At 23.4% G+C, this 23,746-nt stretch overlaps 1 protein-coding gene across 1 annotated transcript in view; it reads left to right on the top strand.

Moving 5' to 3' along the window:
• LOC122858893 (forkhead box protein O) overlaps positions 1-23,746 on the top strand; it is a 31,591-nt gene continuing 7,845 nt past the window's right edge. The window contains exons 1-5 of the mRNA XM_044162116.1: positions 1-2,069; positions 21,913-22,037; positions 22,108-22,302; positions 22,389-23,103; positions 23,176-23,533. Of these exons, the coding sequence (XP_044018051.1) occupies positions 1,593-2,069; positions 21,913-22,037; positions 22,108-22,302; positions 22,389-23,103; positions 23,176-23,403 (1,740 nt within the window). The 5' untranslated portion in view covers positions 1-1,592 and the 3' untranslated portion in view covers positions 23,404-23,533. The remainder of the gene's footprint in view (positions 2,070-21,912; positions 22,038-22,107; positions 22,303-22,388; positions 23,104-23,175; positions 23,534-23,746) is intronic.

The following is a 23,746-nucleotide window of genomic DNA, read 5'->3' as shown; positions in this document are numbered from 1 at the left end:
CGTGAAAAACCAGTTATCGGTGACCAACAGTACTCGCCGTGCTGCCTTGCCGGTAACTTCATTTAATTGTTTATATATTAATTTATTATTTTTTTTTCGATCAAATTAATCTGTTCTATGAGACGCAATTGACGACCTCGTGTTTAATTTAAAAAAAATATAAATATTACATTTCAAATATATCCCTCGTACTAAAAAAAAAAAAATTAAAATATTAATTAATTACTCAATTTTTTCTTGACAAAAAAAAAGACTATTAAATATTTATATTTGATTAATTTTGTGAATATTAAAAATAAAAAAAAAAAAGAGTTAATTTAATTTGAGTAAATAAAAAGAGAAAAAATTTTTCTTTTTTTTTTTTTTTTTTCTCATCTGTGGTGTAATAAGTTGTGTTCAGTTCAAAGTTTAAACAAGATTAATAAATTTATATGTATTTATAGTTATTTATAGACATTCGATATTTAAAATGATTAAAAAATTGTTGGTTGTCGTGTTGCACTGATTCCAGTGAATCTTAATATCCGGCTTGAAAAAAAATAATAAAAAATATAAATCAAGACAATAAACAATATTTAAAATATCATATATATTTAATCAGTCAGTCAAAAATAAAAAAATAAATAATATTTCGAGACGTATAAGTAAAAAAAAATAAATAAATAAAAATAAGAGTATGTAATCGTATGTTCGTGCAAGAGAGTCGATCCAAGTTAACGTGAAATTCCACGCGGTGTGTGGCTAGTGGCGGGAGCAAAACGTTGCCAGAGAGTAGTTACCAAAGGCGTCATCGTCCTTGAGATTCTTTGGGAAATTTAAGCGCGTTGTTGTTGGCCACTTTGTGTTAGTGTATAATCGACAGTGTCTGTGTGTTACTCTTTTAAATAAATATCATCTTCTCAACTGATCAAATCACCTCTTTGACATTTTTTTTATTTTTTTTATTTTTTTTGTCTCGAAAATAAATAAATAAATAAAAAATTTATATATCATTATAAAATCAAGATCATCGATTCAAGATAACATAAAAGAAAAAAAAAAAAAAAGTGAAAATATATATAAAAAAAAAAACACTAAAAGTTAAAATAATATTGACAAAAAAATATTATTTATTTATAAAAGATAAAAAAAAAATTTATATAAATTAAAACGTAGAATTTTTTCAACGGGGTTATTTATTGATTAATTAAAAAAGATTAAAAAAAAAAACGAAAAAAAAAAACAATAATAATTTGTTGTTTTCAATTGTGGAAAAAAAAAAAAATTGCAAAATTTCATTCAAAACATGACCACGTGACTGTTGCTTTATAAACACTGTTGGACCACGTGCTTTACCCCCTCCATCCCCTTTGCTCCTTCCCTTGTTGAAAATAAAAAAATAATAAAAAAAAAAAAAAAACCAAAAATCCCGTCACTCTTTCTACTAACATCTTCCCCGTTACTTTTTTCCTTTTTCGACTATAAAAATTCCATAGATGTTTTTTATTTATTTATATTTTTGTAAGCCTACTCCAATAATATCATCCAGCTGTTTACCAACAAAATAAGCAAAAATTAGTCAAATTAAACCTGATAATAATAAAAAAATAAAAATGGATACAAGTGCAATTGACAGTAATAATTCAATTGTTATACCTGGTAATACATCACCTCTGCAAAATCAACAGCCTCATACACCACAGGGTTCATTTGAACTTGAAAATGGTTTTGAGCCACTACCAAGAGCACGTTCAAATACATGGCCAACACAAAGACCAGATGGTTATATTGATGGCAACACAATAATATCAAATATTGGCATTGACGTTGTCAAAGAAGAAAGTGAAGATTGTGAACTTGAATTACAACATGGACAATTAAATTCAAATGGTAATCATCATAATAATATTAAAAAAAATTCATCACGTAGAAATGCATGGGGTAATTTGAGTTATGCTGATTTAATAACAAGTGCTATTACAAGCGCACCAGAACATCGTTTAACATTGTCACAAATATATGAATGGATGGTACACAATGTTTCATATTTCATGGACAAGGGTGATAGTAACAGTAGTGCTGGATGGAAGGTGAGTTTTTTTATTATTTTTTTTCAACATTTTATAATATTTATAAATTAATTTTAAAATTTTTTTTCCTCATACGAATTAATAAATTATCCAAAATAAAAAAAAAGAACGGCATAAAATAATATTACGACATATTCAAAGGCCAAACATGCGTATATAAAATTGTGTGTGTACCCTAAGATCATATAAGATTGAGGAAAAAATTTATCTCATTAAATAAGTTTTTATGGTTTTTTTAATTTTATTTTTCTACTTATAAATTTTAATTTACTATTTTTTATTTATATTAAAATTAAACTACCTGCTACTAGTTTTAGTCGATAATGACGAGTATCAATGAAATAGAAAAAAAATAAATAAATAATAATAGAGAGACAGAGGGAGAGAGGAGAGAGAGAGAGAGAAAGAAAGTAATTTGTAAAATGAAAAAATTTATTTATTGAATTATGAGTGGCGTTATGTTGATGGTAATAATATCGTGATATAACGTACAGTAGAATAATGATGATGATGATGATGATGAAGATAGAATTGGAGGTGAGGCTACTGCGTGTGGCATATAATATACCAAGGCCGTCTCTTGGCATCTGCATTCTCGCATCGCGCAGCAGCAAAATTATTAAGAAAATATATACCTATATATAAATAAATAAAATAAAGCAAGAGATACCAAACTTTCCGTTATATCAAGACCATGTATAGAGTCAAAAAAAAAAAGATGGAATAAATAATATATTGCACGTGGCTAGTGCCGTTTGCCATATAAATTCTCTCTCACAATTTTGATAAATCAAGTTATACGATAAACCCACCTGACTACTCCATTTGATATTTATTTTTTTTTTCTTATCATCAAAGTGAGTATATGTATAACTGTTGATTGGCCGTATGTGTATATGTGAATTGCATACTTGACGGACATATATCCAAGTAATTTTCCAATGAATCTTGCGGTTAAATCCGGCTTGGCCAGTGTGCGAAACGCAATTGCATATTGCAAATTTTTTAAAAAAGTTAAACGTTGACTTTCCATCCACGTTATTTTAGCAAGCAAGAAATTTCTTCTTCTTCTTCTTCTTCTTCTTCTTGCATCGTTGCCACTACACGTTATTTTACGTAAAATTATTTTTTATTTTTATTCGTTTTTTGTCACTTTAATTATGCCATGTACATAAACATTGAGAATATTATATATACTCTAATAATATTTTTTTATTTTTATTTATATCTTGTTATATTTTTTTTTTTTTTAAATCAAATGTGAAACGATTTTGATATGACACTGTCTTTCTCTTTTTAAACATCTTGGATTGCCACCAGCAGCTTTCATATCTCTTTCTTTATTTATATTTTACTCACTGTCTCGCTCTTTAATATTTTTAAATAAATTCATATGTGTAGAGGTTTTATAACCACTGTACAGTTTGAATGTTAAACTATAGTTTCATTTTAAGCATAATAATTTATATATGTATTAAAAAAACAGCAGCATGCATGAGGCGAAAGGCATTTTTATATTTATCATATATGTTGATTATAATTTTTTCTCAACTTATTGGAACAGTTGATATTTTAAATAATTAAAAACACATTTATTGAGGGTTTTTTTTTTTTTTTTCATTTGCAATTGTTTGTTATTATTATTATTATTATTTTATCATGATTTTTAAATCTTATTTTATTTCCCACGAAATTTAGTGGGTTGAATTTTTTCTTTTTAATTTTTTTTTGTCTGAAATCTGTATTGTGTGTGTATTGAAATTAAAACAGATGGGATATACGATATTTTGAGTAACATGAGGTGCTTTGTTTTGGTATTTTTTTTGTAAATTTTAATACGTAAATGGACCATGGACAGACTTGAGCAAATTTAATAATGACGTAAAGGGAAATAATAAAATGTCAACTTGTCGACTAATAAACTTAAATCATCTGTATATAACGGCTATCTCATTTATCGTCCTTGCAAAGTAATGTCTGCAGTTATTTCATGCATCTTTATTATATACAGCTATTATTATTTTTATTATTACATATATTTTTAATATTTAAAATTTAATAATTTTTCATTTCTTTCATTTCGAACAAAAAATTAAAAAAAAACATAATAATTGCCTTGAAAATTTTCCAATATATATTCTTTTTTTTTTAAAAAAAATAAATATTTATTTTAATTTTTTTTTCGTTATTTAATTTGTAATTTGTCATTACAAGTGTGAACATATATTATTGATAATTTTTCATGGCTAAAAAATAGCTATCGACTTCCTGATTAATTAAAAAAAAAATTTAAACATATGTTTTTTGGTTTTAAATTGTTTTTTATTAAAAATAATATATTTAAAAATTTTCTATGTGAAAGAATATAAAGTTTTAAATTTAAATTTTATATTTTTTTTTTTTTTAAACGAATGCATTTTGATGGGCGAGAAATGATCCGATCTTGGATTCGAGGCAATGACCTCGCGTGCCATTTATTCCACACTCAACTTACAACTCTTCTCTTTGGAGAGTTAGTCCAGAGAGAAGGTTTGTCTTATGTACATCAGTGTATACTATATATACTTGCCAACTCTTACAAGTGAGCTTTGCTCATCGTGAAATGTTAGACTGGCCTACAAAACAGTTGTAAAATAATCTGCCTCTCTATACACCCAATTTAACCAAAAATAAAAAATAAAAAAAATCATCGTCTCACTACATCTTATCTTTATCACACACAATTTTCCACTCGTAATATTATTTTTTTATTTTTATTATTATTTTACTCAAACTTTAATATCGCGCTTTTGATTTATACTCAACATATTAACCAAAATTAAGATAATTTTATTTAGAAATTTATTTTTAGCGTGTGTTTATATGTCTACATTGTTTAACTTCAATATATCACTTTATTTTTTTTTTATTACACTGAAATAAAATGTAAAAAAAAAAGACACATCTTTTAAATATTAAACTACATATTATTTTTAATTTGTACATAATCTAAATTTGATGAAAAAAAAAAATGATAATATAATTAAAATTATTATTTCTCCTTTTTATTTTATCTTATTTAAAAAAAAAAAATTACATTTAATTATTTTATTTATAAATTAATTAATAATTCAAAAAAAAAAATAAAAATAATTATTTCAAGTTTTAATAAAGGGTGAGTGTAATTTTGAAGAAGAGCGCAACAGGTAGCTTGTTGAGCCACTCTGTACAAGCTCAACATATAAACCATAAAAATAAAAAAAAAAATATATCAAGATGTTTTTGATTTCATAAATAAAAACATGTACAACCGATATCAATCGTTTAAAAGCATTAGCATATATATTTTTATGATGCATTTATATTCCTGATTTTTCAATAATAAAATACGTCAAATAATTTTTTCTCAACTTGATTGATACGAACTTGGAGTATAGTAAATTCAAGGTGCGCCTGTATTGATTATAAATTAATTAATCAATTTTTTTTCTTCCTCATAAATTAAAAACTAGTTAATAATATAAACACGTATCTATTTTTTATAATTTTCTATTAAAAAATATACTTGATAATTATTTTATCAATTAATATTAAATTTTTGTATATGGCAAAATGAATAATACAGTAGATATATAGACTTTTGGTAAATATTAAATCCAGGTTAAGTAAATCAAATGTGTAATATCCGACAATAACCATCACATTGGGTTTTTAATACACAAGTGGCATATGGTATTTTTTGTTGCTGGATTTTCTGCTCATCAATGCTGTAATATTAATGCCAACATTTATATTTTATTTTTCATGTGTGTGCGTTGGAAAAATAATCATAAAAATTTGAAATACTTGGGGAATCAAGGTTACAGTTGAGACACGTGAAAGGGAAGTTGATTACTATCGAAATATAAAAATAGTTATAATAATAATAATTTTATAAACAATAAATGAGCTTGAGACAAGGGGCTTGTCAACTCAATGCACAATCTTAAGTTGATTTTTATTATATTTATTTGTTTTTTTTTTTTATTTGATATAATTAAAAAATATATTGACAATAATATTGCTTGAAAAATGTTTTTATTAATTAGATAAAACATTTTTTTATCGTAAACAAAAAAATATATTATCTTTAATAATAATAAGAAAACAAAAAAAACTATATTTTACTTTTAGTCATTGGGTTTTTTTATTTCTTTTTTAAAAAAACCAATGACAAATTTTTTAGATTTTTTTTTTTTTTTCTTATCAGTTGATTAGTTATTATTATTATTATTTTTATTAATCAATAGATATATTTTTTTTTCTTTTCTTTCATTCCGAAATTTTATATTACAATAATAAATTTATTTTTTTTTATTTTTTTTTGTTTTAATATGTATTTAATTATCATTTTGCAAATTCTTTTAAAATTTTTTTATTTCTTTTTCACAAGCACGTGTGTATATTTTTTTTTTAATTTAAAAATATTCCTGATGAATTATTTTTATCATAATAATTGCTGCTGTGTATTTAATTTTAGTCAAAAATAAAATTTTATTTTAATATAATTTTATTTGAATAAATGATAATTTAGATAATAAAAATATTCATAGTACAAATAATAATTATTATTTTTAAAAATTTATAATCCCCATGATGATAATATTTTTTTTTTAAATAATTCGTTTGGTAAATCAATGTCATAATCAAGTATATTATTTCGACACGTGCGTTTACATTGCAGACACGCATTAATACCTATTTTTTTAACTCTTTAAATTATATATATATATTTTTTATCAGACTAATTCTATAAACAATCAAATATACTACATATAAATTAAAAAAAAAAAATACATCAAATACATCATAGACTGCCACGTATAAACCATATCGTTTTTCAAAGTTTGACTTAATTATTTTCCCCCTTCTCTCTCTGTCTATTTAAATGAAAAAAAAAAAAAAAAAAAATGCATGAGACTGAAATTTCATATCAACGATAGTGCTTGATAACACGCATGTATTAAAAAAAAAAAAAAAAAATGATACATATATAAAATGATAATTATCGTTGTGTGTGACTATTGCTCAAGACTCTCCATAAATTTTGTGACACGATAGCAACATTGTCGAGCCCCAAATTACATAACATACTTCAACAAAAATTAAATACACATGTCAAAAAAATATATATACTATGTCTCTTTACTACTACGTATAATTTTGTATTAATAAAAAAATTTTTTCCTCAATACATAGCGCAAATTTAAAAAAAAGAAATTTAAAAAATTAAAAATTTAAATGCGTATGCAATTTTTAATAATGATGGAATTACGATTTTCCTTTGAAATTTTTTTTTTTTTTTTTGCTCTTAACGTTTAGTTATATATATATATATTTTTTATGATGATGATTGAATGTATATAGTGGTGACACGCATTGTCAATGACGACCTATGATCCGGCTGACCGCGAGACCACCACACCGCAGCCAAATCAAACTGATCATGTCTATGCTACTCAGCTACGACGTATCTTGCCTTCGTTTCTTGCATGCGTAATTTAAAATTATCAAGTTACACAACAATCTACATCAATGTGTACATACCATATGACACTGTACACGCATATTTTTAAATAAAACTAAATATACATTTTTTTTTTTTTTCTTCAACTTTTTTGAATAACCATTAGCCTGATTTTCCAGTAATTTATTAACCCCATAAAATTAATTAATTTAAATGTACATATTAATCGCGTGATATATTTAAAAAAAAGCTATATTATTTATTTTAATAATTTCATATAAAAAATTTCATTTAAATTGAACAAAAAAATAATATTACATATTGACTTTGAATTTATATTTTTTGGCAAATATTTTTAATAAGATATTTTTGATTTTTTTTTTTTTCTTATATGAATAAAAATGAAAAATATATAGGATAGATTACGATGACAGAGATATATCAAATAAAAAAAGATAGAATAAAATATTTCCGTGTCTCATAAGTCACGGCAATGACTCTGTTTTTTTTTTTCTTTTTTTTCTGCGACACGTGTGACGCACGGTTTTCTTACTCGTCTTTGAAGTAAAAATATTATTTACATGTACATATTTTTTTCTATGTACACAATAAGCCTATATTTGAATTTATTCATTTCATATTTTTTTTTGGCTCAATAGGTACAGAGATGCCAAATAAAAATGCTCAATTTACTTGATTTGTTTGATTTTATTTTCAATATAAAAATATTTTTCATATTTTTTTGTAGAATTTATTGTTGTTATGATTTTTTTTGTATATATATTTGTTTTGTTTATATTAAATTATATACTTGAGACAGTTGTCTTTGGTAGATTGATGTTATCAAGCTGAAAATATAGTATTTTAGAGAAAAAAAAATAAATATTTATATATCAAGTGCATGTTGTGATTATGAGTGACCTCTGATTGTGATTGATTAAATCTGGAAAAGTACGTTTATGATAAGCTGTTAACTGATATTATTGTTGAAATAATTTAACAATTTATATTTAATTATTTTTCATATAATTTAGAACATAATATATATACTATTTTATAGACAAATTAATAAATTATTGTAGATTTGTTTTGTGATCAAAGCAGCTGAGACATTCATCTGTCTATTCGAGTTGATTAAATTATCTCTTATCATTATGTATCAATGATGTTTTATCATGTCAAATATTTTTTCTGTCACACTACTACATGCCTACTAAACATCTTGACAATGCCAATTTAGTTACACTTGTCCATTTAAACCTGCCGAAAATAAAATAAAACATACGAGTTTTATTTGCCAGACGCATGAACAACAAGAGAAATTTAAAAAATAAATAATCAACAATAGTCAATGAAAATAATAACAAATTATCATAATATTAAATTGATAGTATAACATGGAGGTGTGTTGTGTTTCATTCATGCATTCAAGTATTTTATTTTTCACTTATATTATTAAAAATAAAAAAAAAACTTTTTAATGTCTTGAAAAATTTAATAATATTTTTTATTAATTTATAAACTAATAGCAATTTTATGTTAGTTTTTTTCTTGAAATTTAAATTGTCTTTATAATATTAAAGATAAACTTGATATTCTAATCTTATCAATGAAATATTCTACAAATTAAAGTTAAAATCAAGTTTTATAAAAAATAATATTATATATTGGTTTTATTTAAAATGAAAAAAATTATTTTTATGTATTTTTACAATTTAACAAATTTAACTAAATAAATTAGTAGTAATTATTCATTTAGCTAAGACTTTGTTAAATTATTAAATTTACTGATACCTACAAAAAAATAAAATAAAAAAAAACCCCCCAAAACGACTGATAAGAAATAAAAAAAAAAATTTTTCCTGTTCAAATTAAAAAGCGATAATTAATTTTTTTTTTAACTTGAAATTATTTAATACTCAAAAATTATATTTCGTAATCAATAGAAAAAGACGGAGAAAGAAAAAATAATAAAATAGGTAAGTAGACTATATACGAAAGCATTCGAAACAGTATATATAATAAAAAGTAAAAAAAAAAATCAAAAAAATGATAAGTGAGTGTTATCGCCTGGGGGGACTTGACGGAGGTTATCATCTTGCCACGGTTGCCACGTCCTTCGATGTTTCGTTGTCATGCTATTTACCAATGTCTCAATGTATATTTATCATCATTACAAAATAACGGTTCAATGAATATCCTAATTTACCATAATTCAAATTAACAATAATAACAATAATTAATTAATAATATTATGTATATAGTAAAATAAGAAAAAAATTTCGATAAATATATATTTAAATTTATAATATTATTAATTTTATTATCAATGATTTAAATGATAACAATTAAAAATAATTATTAATATTTTTTAAAAATATATTTAATTGAAAGGGTAATAATATTGTGACACCCTTTTTCTCCTTCCAAGCCTCTTTAACCCTCTCCTAGAAATGAGTGAGGCTTTAAACAAGCGATAGCAAAACACAAATGGGCAACTTGTTGCTGATGTTCAGTGGGCTTTTTTGAAACGTCATTGGTATGGGTTATTCCGTATTTTTATTTTTTTATTTTTTTTATATATATTTATTTCTTTCACTTGTAACTCTGTTTCATTTCATTTCGTAAATACAACTGCGGGCGTTTATTGCACCGATAACGATAAATCAAATGAGATCAACTTGGCAAAATATATATAGAAAAAAAAAAAAAAAATAAATAAAAACAGGCCAAGATAGAGAGAGGAAGAAAATAAAATTAATAATCCATTATTTTTTATTAGTTTTGAAAATAATAATAATTATATATTTATCAAGATTCAAGTTGCATTTGAAATTTTCGCACAGATTATATCTTAATTTGCCAAGTTTTGGTAGACTTCCAATAATTTTTTGAAAAGTAATTTTTTAAATGATTATCACACGGGGTAATATATTTTTTTAACAGAGAAAATTGAATTTTGAAATATGAGAAATATTTGTTGGCTTGTTTGCCAAAAATTTTGCTTCGTAAAATTTTTTTTAATCATTGTTTTATTTTATTTTTAAAACGTTATTTATTTATTAGACTGTAGTATATCCAAATTGGTACTCTACTAGTAAAAATATATATGATTTTTTTTTTTCCATTACAATTTGCTTGAATTGAAAAATAATAATATAATTTTCAAGTTTTTATATTTCATGTTTAAATATTATTTATGCTGTGAATAGAAAGAAAAAAAAATTAAAATTTATTTAAAAAACTTCTACAAATAGACACACTGGGCTTTTGTTTTATTTAAATATTTTTATTAATTCCAGGGAAAACCGTGAGTTTAGTTGATAAAAAAATAATAATAATTAATATTCTTAGAAAAAAAATTAATAAATAAAATTGATAAATATATTAGTTAGTTTTATATTTAAATAAAAAAAAAAAACGACTTTCTTACAGCATAAACGCACAAATAACACACCCAAAAAAAAAAAAAAATTAATACTTATATAAAATTAAATACAGAAAAAAAAAAAAAAAAACAAAACAACATTGTATGATTAATATTATATCATCAATGTAAAAATTCTTTGGTAAGGTCATGAACAAAATTCACATCAGTGAACAAAAAAAATTTATTTTGTCATTTAAAAAATATCTAAATATAACGGCAAACTTATGCTGTTAAATTTAAAAAATAAAAAAACAGTAACAAAAATAATAAATAAATAAAATATATACTTGTGTGTATTTAACAATAAACATATTTCATAATCTAAAATTATATTTTTTTAAGTGAAAAAAAAATTTTTTTAGTCTTTTTGTTTAATATTATTATTACTATTATTATTTTTATAATTTACATGAGGTCTATATATTTATAAAAAACTTGTCATTAATTTTATCAAACTCCATTAAACTACTTGTATTTATTATCATAATTATTTGGCTTAATAATAATTTTTTCAATTTTTTATTAACGATCAATCGCTCTCTTTTTAATTCATTATAAAAAATAAAAATATATTCAACACACATGCGTATATAAAAAACAAGTGCAATAATATTTTCATTTAAAATCCATTAAAAAAAAATTAAAAATATCATTAAACTTTACATAAATAAATATATTTCAATATTAAAATTTAAAAAATTTTATATTTCGATTACTTATATAAAAAAAAAATATATTTATTTCATTAACTTTTTAACATGAAAAAAATGAAAAAAAAAAAACATTATTTATTATTATTTCATTAGTTATATATACATACATTTTGTAATATTGAAATTAATTTTTTTTTTTTAATCAAATTAAGTATTTATTATAAAAATATTGAAAAAAAAAAAAGAAAAAAAAAATCAAAAATAATATAATTTATTGTTATTTTATTGGTGTCTGTCGGTGGTTTGATATTAAAAAGTAATAATTATATTGAAAGACAAAATTGGAGGGCAAATAAAAATTGCAAAGTAGCATGTCGTGAGTGAGTAGGTGTGTGTGTGTGATGATGCAAAATGACGTCAAACATGCAACTTGTTCTTTAGCTGCTGTGATGTTGCACTAACGATTCTTTCAATCGGATGCTCTTTAAACAACTAATACTATTACTATTACTCACATACTACATACTCAATATACGTATTAATACGCCGTTTTTTTTTTTAAATTTATTTTCTTTGCTTCATTTAATGTCACTTGCAACATACACACGCATGTCATATTAAATGATCACCCAGTGGTTCTCCGTTTTGTTGATATTCAAAATATTAAATTTATTAATAACGACGACATATATATCAAAAAAAAAAACCTCTCTGACAATTTTTTTGATGCGCAAAATATCGCCGTCAACAAAATGACGTTTTACATCTAAACGCATAAAATTCAAGGATATTGTACTTTGATCGTTATTTTTTTTTTTAAATTCTTTATAAATTTTTTATTTTTGAATTTTTTTTTTTTTTTATAAATACCTATGTATATTCAGTTTTATTTATTTTTCATCTATTTTTTATATTGTTTTTTATTTAAATTTGAAAATTTTATAATTATTTTACTATTGTTTTTGTTTTTTTTTTACTTTCTTTTTGTGATAATGCCAGATTGTTTAGTTGTTTATGATGTTTATCATTTATTGATAATAAATAAATACAAGTTTATAAACAAGTTATTTATTTACGTAAATAAATAATAATAATAATAAATAAATAAAAAAAAGAAAGAAAATTCTAATTGATTTTTAAATGATAATAACTTGTATTGAATAATTATTGGAAAAAGAAAATAATTTCCATCAAATTAAAATTTAATTAAATAACATAAACATAATGTATTTTATAATATTTTTACTCGTTTTTTTTTTTGATAAAATCAATCCAGACAATCCATAGACAGTCTGTGTTATAAAAAGAGTAAAAAAAAAAAATAAATAAATATAAATTAATTTTCAAGTTCAAGTAAATCCTATATGCTCACATATTAAAACGATGATCGCATAGTAAAATAAAATAAAAAATAAAAAAGTAACAAAAATTTTACTGGAACACGCAGACGCATATTGTCCGAGGTTGATCCTCAAGGTTGAGACGTCTGACGTCAGCAAAAAATCTTCCTCTGCTTCACCTTCAAATATCATATGCACATTAATATATCTATATTATACAAATACTCCTGTTGAAATACAATCCAAGACTATATAATTTTTTTAAATATAAAAATTTCTACATGTCATCACCACCACCACCACCACCACCACCTACTCACATCCGCTAAAACAAAATTTTTTTTTCCGGTCGAAATAAATAAATATACAAAAAAAATTAAAAAAAAAAAAACATTTATCATTGATATCTGACAAATCCGGCAAAGACTTGATAAGAGAAAAAAATCAACAAGCTAATTTTACAATAACAATAATTTTAATATGAAAATAATTTTTTTTTTAAGACAAAAAATCAATTGATCGATTCGCGCGAGAGAGAGAGTCTTGGGGAATTAATATAAAATATTTGTCGTGGAATATTTATGAATATATTAATGAGATACATGAGACAAAATATATACACATAAAATCAAAGTATAAATTATTAAAAAAAAAATAAAAAAATAGGATCAGGTGGACAGGTGCATTGATAATATAAATATTATTTACTAGGAATTTCAGTTATTCACGCATATATTTACGGGCATGCTCCACTACACTTGAAAATTTATCTCGTATGATTGAACACGCAAAATTTGTATATATGCGACATATTTAATATAGGTGGGTTATTAAAAATATATTTATTTATATGTTACACACATGATTGGTAAAAGTACTCGAAATTTATTATAAAATTTTCAACAACTAATTCACTGTGTGCATATAAATTAATATTCAATTAATTAATTTTTTATAATATATAATTTTGATTGAATAGATAATTTTAAATTTAATGAAAATAGTATTTATTTTACATAAATAAATTATTATTTAAACAATTATTATAATTGGTTGTTAAAAAGTAATTAATACATTATTTTTACTATTTTACATGGCATTTAATTTTATCAGGTATTTAAATTATCATGGATAATTAAAATGACAAATTATGTTATTGAAAATAATATTTAAAAAAAATATAAATAATTAAAAATCTTTAGATATTAATTGTTGTGTTCCTGTGAATTATTTTCTTTTCATAAAATAATGATACTGCCAATGAGAAGGGTTGATTTTTTTTTTGTTCAGTTCTCACTTTGTATGACAGCTGTTCAATAATATTTCTGATGTCACACAATTATTTGATTGTATTTTATTTTCTTTGTTAAAGGCTGAATAATTTTATGGGGGTGTATTTTTAGAATAAAATTTATCAGTTATAGATTTAATCAAACGAAAGGGTTGTCTAAAATCTAAATTTATCTTTTTTTTTTTTTTGAAATAATCTATTTTTGTAATAATAATAAATTGTCCGAATTTTCTATTTTATGAAAATCATTGTTGCGATACTTGTAATTTATTTTTATATTTAACTCAACAATATACAGTTTTTTTTTTTGTGAAGCAGAAATTTTATTATATGAGGCCAATCTCAGCTGCTTTCATCTGGGCTACTTCGTTTATATGCAAATACAAAAATAAACGAGTTGATCGAATTTTGCCACAGACACCAAGCCAATATTCTTTTTTTTTTTTTTTCCTTATTTTTTTCTATAGTAATTTCTTTTTCTATTTTTAAGAGATAAAAATAAAAATATAATATATATAAAAACATTTTTCAAGAACATAAAGCTATTCGTGGCATATTTTTTTCCTTTTTTTTTTTTTGTGTGCATCTACCTGTTCTTCTAATTTTTAAATTCCAAATATAGATATTTCAATAGAATCCATTTTTTTTTTCCTTTCTAAAACCTATATCAATGGAATCGTTTTAGACCTAACGGTAAATTTTCCCTTTTTCTCAAGAGTTGTTCTTGTTATTTCATAATTTTTATTTTGCACAATATCCTTCAATAATATATTTTAAAAATTTAATGAAAAATTATCTGTTATTTTCTAAAAACAAAAAAAGAATTAAGTCGTAATATTTTTTTTATCCATTTTTGAGGTAAAAAATTATGTGTTTTAAATTAATGTGTATGTGGGTGTTGGCTTTCGTGGTAATAAATAATTATCTTTGAGCACGTCATTGCAAAAAAAAAAAAAAAATCAAAGTGACCCATCTTTTTGAATAAATTTACAACAATAAATAATCTAATGTAGATCTGCAATTATCAGATTTGTTTTTTTAAATATTTTTTTTTTATTAAACCTGCATTTGAATAACTTCAAATAAATATCACCTGATGATAACGATTTTAATGTATATGTATATGTTTTTTCTGTATACACCTGATGATGGACCCTTTGAATAATTTATCATCATAAGAATTTAATGACATAGTCACTCTTGGTGTGTACATATAAATTTGCTTCCTATTTTTTTTTATTTTTGATTATTAAGTTTGATTAAATATGAAAAATCTGTATGTCATTAAATTCTATATAATTTGCTTATTGTATATTAATAATTTCTATATTTTTTATTCAACTTTTTTTATTTGTTAGTAATTTTTATACATACAAAAAAGTTGAAGGTATGTGTAAACTGTATAATGTAAAGGTGCTTCATCGTTGTTCATGTTTTTTTTAACAGAAAAAAAAAACTAGATTAATATTATAATTATTATTTTCATTTGAATTAAGGCCGGGGATGGTTAGTAGACACAACGAATCACAATAAAGTTACATAAGAAGATTACACAGAATACTTGTTGAAGCATAAATTCACAAATGATATTAACATTAACATCAAAGTGTGACATTCAAATGAAAAATAATTATTATTACATTTAAATTAATATGTATTCTATGATTTTTTATTTGTAAAAAATTAATAATTATATACATTTTTTCTTGGTCACATAATATGTTATAGAAGATAATGTATCGCTTTTTTTTATTGATGCGACAATTTTTGTAATATTGATTTGTAATTTATGTCTGAAATTTTTTATCTTGATTTTGGATATTATGAAATTTTAATATTATCACAATGATAATTAATAATAATAAAAATGATAATAATTAAATTATGTCATTTGATGAAAACTTTTTGTGAAATTAAAAAGAAAATAATTAAAATAAATTGAATAATTTAATTACAAATTTTTTAATTGATATTTTAATTTAAAATTGAATATTTTTCAAAAATTTAATTAAAGTCTAAATTTGCTAAATTTAATTATCCTTATTAAAAAATTTTTTAATATATTTGACTGTTATTTTTAAATGAATTAAATTTGACAAATATTTAATATGATTTTTTAACAATCATATAATTAATAACATAAAAAAAATAATATTCCAAAATTATTATCAATAACTAATTTTATGATTTTTTAAAATTTTCAAATGCTAATTTATTTTAATAATTAATTGATTGAAAATAAAACTATGAAAGTATGAAATTAAATTTTTTATTTTAAGAATTGATGATGTGAAATGTCATTTGCATATTATTGAACAAAGACGGTAGTTAATATCGCTAAGAAAATTATATTTATGGTATTCTAAATATATAATAATTAATAGACTATTTATAATTTTACTGTCTACCAAATATTTAAAAATTTGACAGCTATTATTGAACACTAAATAAACACAACAAAGAAAATCAGACAAAGATAAATAAAGATAAAAATATATTTTATACTTCAATCACAAAATATATAATATTTGTTTTGACTTTTTAAATTTTTTCTTTTATCTTTTATCAACATTTTCAAGTTACATCACTGAATAAATCAATTATCTGACCTTATCATATTTATATTTTCCCCCTGTGATATAATTCTTTTTGTTTATTAAGCTCAAAATTGTAACAAAGAAAAAAAATAAATTTTTACCTCAAACAACCCTCTTAAAAATGTCAAAATATTATTCATCATAAATGTCAATCAAATACACCCTTTTTTAATTTTTATAAATTTTAAAAAATTTATAAAACTACATGAAACAAAAATAATAATTCAAATTAAATGCTCAATCATGCAAACGTGTTGTTCTGCTAAAGACATTTGCTAATTATATATAAATTTAATTTTTTTTTTTTAAACTTGAATGATGATGTTTCTAAAAAAAAAATAATAATCCAAGAAAATTCATCGTCAAGTGTTGAATTGAAAATTGATGCAATCAGACAAGCGGAAACATCAAGCTCTCCTTTTTTTTCTCTGGAAGAAAAAAATAAAAAAATAAAATAATTTCGTATCTCTCAATTACTCAATGCGTATTACAAATATTAATTAATTTTACAAAATCAAGATGAAAATGTCTCAGACAGTCAACATTAAAGAAAACATAAATTTTTATAATAAATTTCGAATATATAAAACAGTTGATATAATATATCCAGATATGAATTTTAGTAAATATATTTTATTATTTTTATTCATCACTATCATGTTATATATTCTCAAGTTTTATTCGTAACATATTTGCAACAGGTGGCACTCGTGCAATTGGATCCAAGTGTTTCTTATTTTTTTTTCCCAAGCTCTATCTTTGGATCTTGTGTGTGTTGCTTTAGGTTTTAATATGATGCTCTTATTACTCCATAATTCTGTTAGACAAAAGATAAATGAAAATTATAAAAATTATATAAATAAATAAATATGGATTAAAAAAATATTTATATACATTTAACCATAGATAGTAGAGTGAAAAAAAAAATGATGATGATGATGAGATGATGGTAAGAATGTAGCGTTACATGACGGGGGTCAATAAGTTCAATAAGTGGCGAAAGAGGACAAAGTTGATTGTGTTGGTTGATTTTTATTGTAAGTACATTGTACATTCTATGCAAGAGATAAAATTAAAGATGTATATACTTTAGTTGATGATTGATCGAGTCTTTTGAAGACGAAGTAAAAGAAGAAGAAGAAGAAGAAGAAGTAGAGGAAAATTAGAAGGAGGAAGAGAAATAAAATGAATAAAAAAAAGAGGAGTGAAACAAGTAGATTACAACGTCATGGAAGAGTCGTCGCTAATATATATATATAGGTGGGAGTGAAAGAAGACAATCTAATTGAGATCAATTGCGACTCAGTCAGGGTGGGTCAACTTACAAGCCAAGTATCATTTATTATTATTTTCATTTTTTTTTTCTTTTACATCACATCAAGTATATTATCAATGTCTTTTTACATTGTATCAATTATTTAAATATAAATTTAACTGATTTTTTTTTTAATTTGCAAATTATAAAATTGGTTTTTTATTATTATTTTTTTTTGTTTCATTTTCATTATCACACGCTAATCAAGCAACATTAATAGAATCAAATATCATTGATTAAAAATATCGATGCTGTGTATATGTGAGGTTTAATTTATCCTGTACTGGTTTATTGGCTTTTCAGCATAAACTGGCGACTTTAGTTTGCTCTAAGCTACCGTTGTGGTGGCCTTTATTCAACTTGATATATATATCACACACAAGTTGTCTAGGTATCAACATTGCCATGACCCAGTTTCTCTTTTACCCCGTTTATGACCACGCACCATCTCGTACCAACTGATATGTTCATCATCATCATCATCATCAGTTTTTTTTTTTTTTCCTGCATTTTTTAATCCAAGTTTTTTTTTATTTTGTCTTTCCTCTAGAAAATAAATGTGTTGTCATTTTTTTTTTTTTTTTTCTATAGAGATTGTGTGTGTGTGGCTTTGCTGAGGGAAAAAAATTTCATTCATTAAATTGATATTTGTGAAATTGATAGATGAGACAAAAAAAAAAAAATTATATCCATGTGTGGTAGATAGATATTGGCATGTTAGGAAGTATCAAATGCTAATACCAAGCTTACACAGCTTTTTCCTTTTTTTTTTATTTTTTCTGTCTCTTCTCTCTCTTGAAGGAATGGTTAGTTTAATTTTTGCTGATGGGATATATACTAGTGAAGAAAATTTTCTTCCTATATGTATACTATATGCTGTTAAAAAAAATTTGTACTTTTTTATTATTTTATTTTCATTTTATTCATGTGCAAATAGAATTTATCAATGGGTATCAATGTAATGAGAATTTTTTTTTTTCTTTTTTTTTTTTATCTCTGGTGGTACTTGATATATTTGTCTTGAGATTTTTCGATATTATGTTGATCCTTTGTGTACTTATGCATTTAAAAAAAAAAAAATGTAATTTAAAAATTTTTTATCTTGTTGATAAAACACAGAAAAGTAAAGTTGGAAAATTGTTTAAAAAATTTATTATTTTACAATTTAGTTTGTTGGACAAGTAATTTATCATTTTTATGAAAAAATATATATGTGTGTATTATATGGGGTAGTTTGTATTGTAGATAAGTGTGATTCAGACAACCGAATCGTGGATAACTGGACAACGAAATATTGTCTTATATATCAAAACCACAAAACTAGTTTGCTGAAATGGAACGTAGAATCGTTACGCCAGTTGCGCAAATGTCATGAAAATTGTTTTTATTTCTTTATCAGCAAACTCTCTACATATAACAATGCAAAAAATGTATAAATACATAAATGATTGACAATCTTTGTTGAAGGTTTTGTTGATACTGTTTCAAGTATCAAATGAGTTATCATTTTTCAAGTTTCTAATAATAATTTAATAAAAAAATAAAAAAACCTTCAAATATTTCATTTGTCCTTAGAAAATTACATGATTTTTTTTTTTTTTTTTTTTTGTTTCTTTAGCATTGTCATGTCATTTAACAAAATGAAAAATTACTTGACACAACAACAGCTGTAATACTTGTCTTGATTTACCAAAAATAAATTTTCAACTTCATTGCCAGTATATTTACAAAAATAGCTAAAGAAAAAAAAAGCCAATGGTTAAAAAAAAATATAATAAATTATGTTTATGTTAATTTTTATTTTTTTTGAAACCACAAATAGTGTATGACTCGTGTGAAAATTATGTGTAAGCTCATTTTGAGGCTAATATAAATTGCCAAATTTAAAACGACAAAAACCACCTCCGGTATATAAAAACCTCTTTTTGTCGTCAAAATAACTATCAAATTTGCCAAACTGATTATAAAACCTGGACTTCCTTAAATTCTATTGATTATTTAAATTTTTTTTCAACAATATATAAACAAATAATTTTCGTTCGATCGCATAAGAATTTGTGTCTCCAAAAAATCATAAAAAATTCATACAATCGTGCAAACCAAATGTCAATTGAATGACATCAATATAAAGTCTCAACGAAAAACGAAAAAAAAAAAAAAAAAGTAAAATAAATCAGTTGAATATTTTGCTCTTTAAATTTATGAAAAACTAAAAAAATATAAAAATATTAATTCAATTTTGATTGACAATAATAAAAAATTTCAATATGACATCATCAACCAGATAAAACAAATCAAACTTGAACAATTGAAGCAAAAAATAAAATAGTTAAAATTTTGATTTTATACCGAGGTTTGTCATCAAGTTACGAATATACATAGACAAAATGTCCAGTAATATCAATAAATATATAAACGTACGTTATGAAGGTAATAATATGCTTGATGGAGAGGACAAACTCTAAAAATTCTTGGTAGTTATAGAGAAAATATATAAGAGTACTTTGATGGTTATATCTTTAACAATAAAGTCGACGGCCGGCACCAGGATGACTAGTTTACTTTTTTTTTTTTTTTTCAATTCTAACTTAAGAAGTTTTAACTACACTTTTCTTTGGCTGTGTATAAAAAAAGCTAAAGAGGATTATGATAGTGAACACAAAACGGATATACGTGTATATAAACTATAAAATAAAATGATAAAAAAAAAAAAAGCTAGATGTTTTGTGGGGATGAATGGTGTGGTGACGATCGACTGGACCGTTGAATTGCAAAAGCTTGAGCTTGAAAATATATATAGAAAAATTGTATGACATGAATATAGTCTCATTCAGATACGACCCTTTTTCTTACCAATCAAAGTAAAAGTTTGACTGTGAATATACTCGTATTATTTACAAAAATCGTTTTCTTTTATACGCACACTGAATAGACCAACTAGTTATTAAAGAAAAAGAAAAAAGCTAAACTTTCTTTTTATATGTCCTTTTATTATTATTATTTTTCTTTTTCTTTTTTTTTTTTTTTTTATTTTGTGAATAGTTATTCGTTACGATACTCTATACTCAAACTTGATCAATTCAACTTGACGATGGATCACATTAAATTGCACCAAGATGGCCAAGCATAAAAATGACATTTCCTTTTGCATATTTATATTTTATAAAATATATAAAAGAAAAATATATTATCATAAAGATAACAAGTGTTTTTTTAAATTTTAAATTATATTTTTTTATTTTGTCTCTTGTGACTTATTGCTTGATTTATTTGGAAAGAAAATAATAATTTTTACATACATGTTATTATTTTTTAAATTTAATTCAAGGAAGTTTTTTTTTTTTTTTATTTGAAGATTTATTGTTTGATTATGAGTTTAATAATGTCGGTTTTTGTGACGTTTATATTGATGATTGTTGATTGGACAGTTGAATAAACATAATGCAATTTTTTTGTCATTGTCAAGATGATGATAATTTTTATTTGAAATATATATTTCAAGTTAATTTAAAAGTAGAAAAAAAAAAATTAATTTTGACTCAATTTGATTCTTGAGGTTGTTTTGTTTTAGTAAGAAAAAAAAATTCATTTTACTTACTATTTCGTCGGAGAAATATAAAAATTAAAAATGAAAATTTAATACCAAATTTTTTGTCTATTATTAGTTAAAAATTACATAATAATACAAAGATGATTTAAATAATTTGTGTTTTTTATTTTTAATTTTTACAGAATTCAATTAGACACAATCTTTCGTTGCACAATAGATTTATGAGAGTTCAAAATGAAGGCACTGGTAAAAGTTCATGGTGGATGATAAATCCTGATGCAAAACCTGGTAAATCAGCACGTAGAAGGTCAGCATTTTTTAAATATTTAAAATTAAATATATAATATAATAATTAATTAATTGTTAAAAATATATAGAGCTGCATCAATGGAAACAAGTAAATTTGAAAAACGTCGTGGTAGAGCAAAGAAAAAAGTTGAAGCATTTAAAAATGGTATGTTACAAAGTGATGTAGCATCAAGTCCAAGTAGTAGTGTAAGTGAAGGAATTGATCGTTATGCTGATAGTCCTCCTGTTCATGCCAGTTGCTTTCAGCTATCACCTGAATTTCGGTAATACACATACTTTATTTATATTTATTTATATAATTTTATGTAAAAATATTAATTAACTAAATTTGATGACAAATATAATTTAGACCAAGAACATCAAGTAATGCATCATCCATCAGTAGACTTAGTCCAATTCAGGCAGTACCAAGTGAACCAGATTGGTCATACAATTCATCTTACAGTGGTGAACAATTAGCTGGTAATCTTGCTGAATCATTAAAGCTCGATTCATATGGAATATATTCATCACCACCAAATCATCAACAGCAACAACAACAACAGCCACCACCACCTTCTTATTATGAGACACAATATCAAAGAAGTAATTCATTTTCAACACCATCACCGTATGGTTTACCACCAACTTCACAATCAACAAATCAACAACAACAACAACAACAACAAAGATGTCCAGTTGTTTGTCAAATGAATTTAAGTCCAACATCAAGTTTAAGTATGTCACCATCATACCAGAGTGAAGCAAGTACATCACCAATTGGTAATCAACAACAACATCAGCAACAGCAACAACAACAACAACAACCTCAGCAACAAGATCAAAATTTACAATACCTCTTAGAAACCCATCAAAGATTACAACAACAGCAACAACAACAAATGCAACGACAAGCTCAAACAAGACTAATAAATTCTAGTCAACCAGAAATATTAACTGGTACACCACCTGTTACGGTTATGGGACAATTAATGGGTGCATTGAATACAAATCGTACACTATTGGATGATTTAAATATTAATATTGAAGGATTGTCTGGTGAATTTGATTGTAATGTTGATGAGGTAAGTATTTATTTATTAATTTAAACTAATAATAATATTAATAAAATAATAATAAATTTTAATTTAATTTAGGTTATTAAACATGAATTGTCAATGGATGGTACACTACGTTGTGACTTTAATTTTCCTCAAAGTTTAATGGGTACATCTGAAATTAATGATACAACAATTAATCAAAATAATGATGTTACATTGAATAATCAAATTGGTACAGTACAAACAAACACACAAAATGGTGGTGTTTATGTTAATAATAATTCAACAACAAATGCTCCAGCAGCACCCTCATGGGTTCACTAGCATTGGAGTAAATTAACAACAACAACATCAACATCAACAACAACCACATCGTTCTCTTTAACATCAACATCACACCATAATTTTAATTGTTTTTTTAATAATTTTGATGATTATAAAAGACAATATAATGGTAAGTTAATTATTTTAAATATTATTATAAATCACACACACTCGTATTAAAATTTATATATATAATCTCAGTACTTGAAAGATGTTAAAAAAGTTGTGGCAAAATAAATATCAAAAAATATCAAATGCCGGAAGTTGATGTGCACTAGAGTCGAGTTTGCAAAGAAAGTTTTTCATATAAAAAAAAAAAAAATAGTTTTCTGAAAAAGGAATA

The sequence above is a fragment of the Aphidius gifuensis genome, linkage group LG6, assembly GCF_014905175.1.
Source record: "Aphidius gifuensis isolate YNYX2018 linkage group LG6, ASM1490517v1, whole genome shotgun sequence".
NCBI classification, from domain to species: domain Eukaryota; kingdom Metazoa; phylum Arthropoda; class Insecta; order Hymenoptera; family Braconidae; genus Aphidius; species Aphidius gifuensis.
The sequence above is the reverse complement of the archived record's forward strand: the minus strand, read 5'-3'. Positions and strand labels throughout refer to the sequence as shown.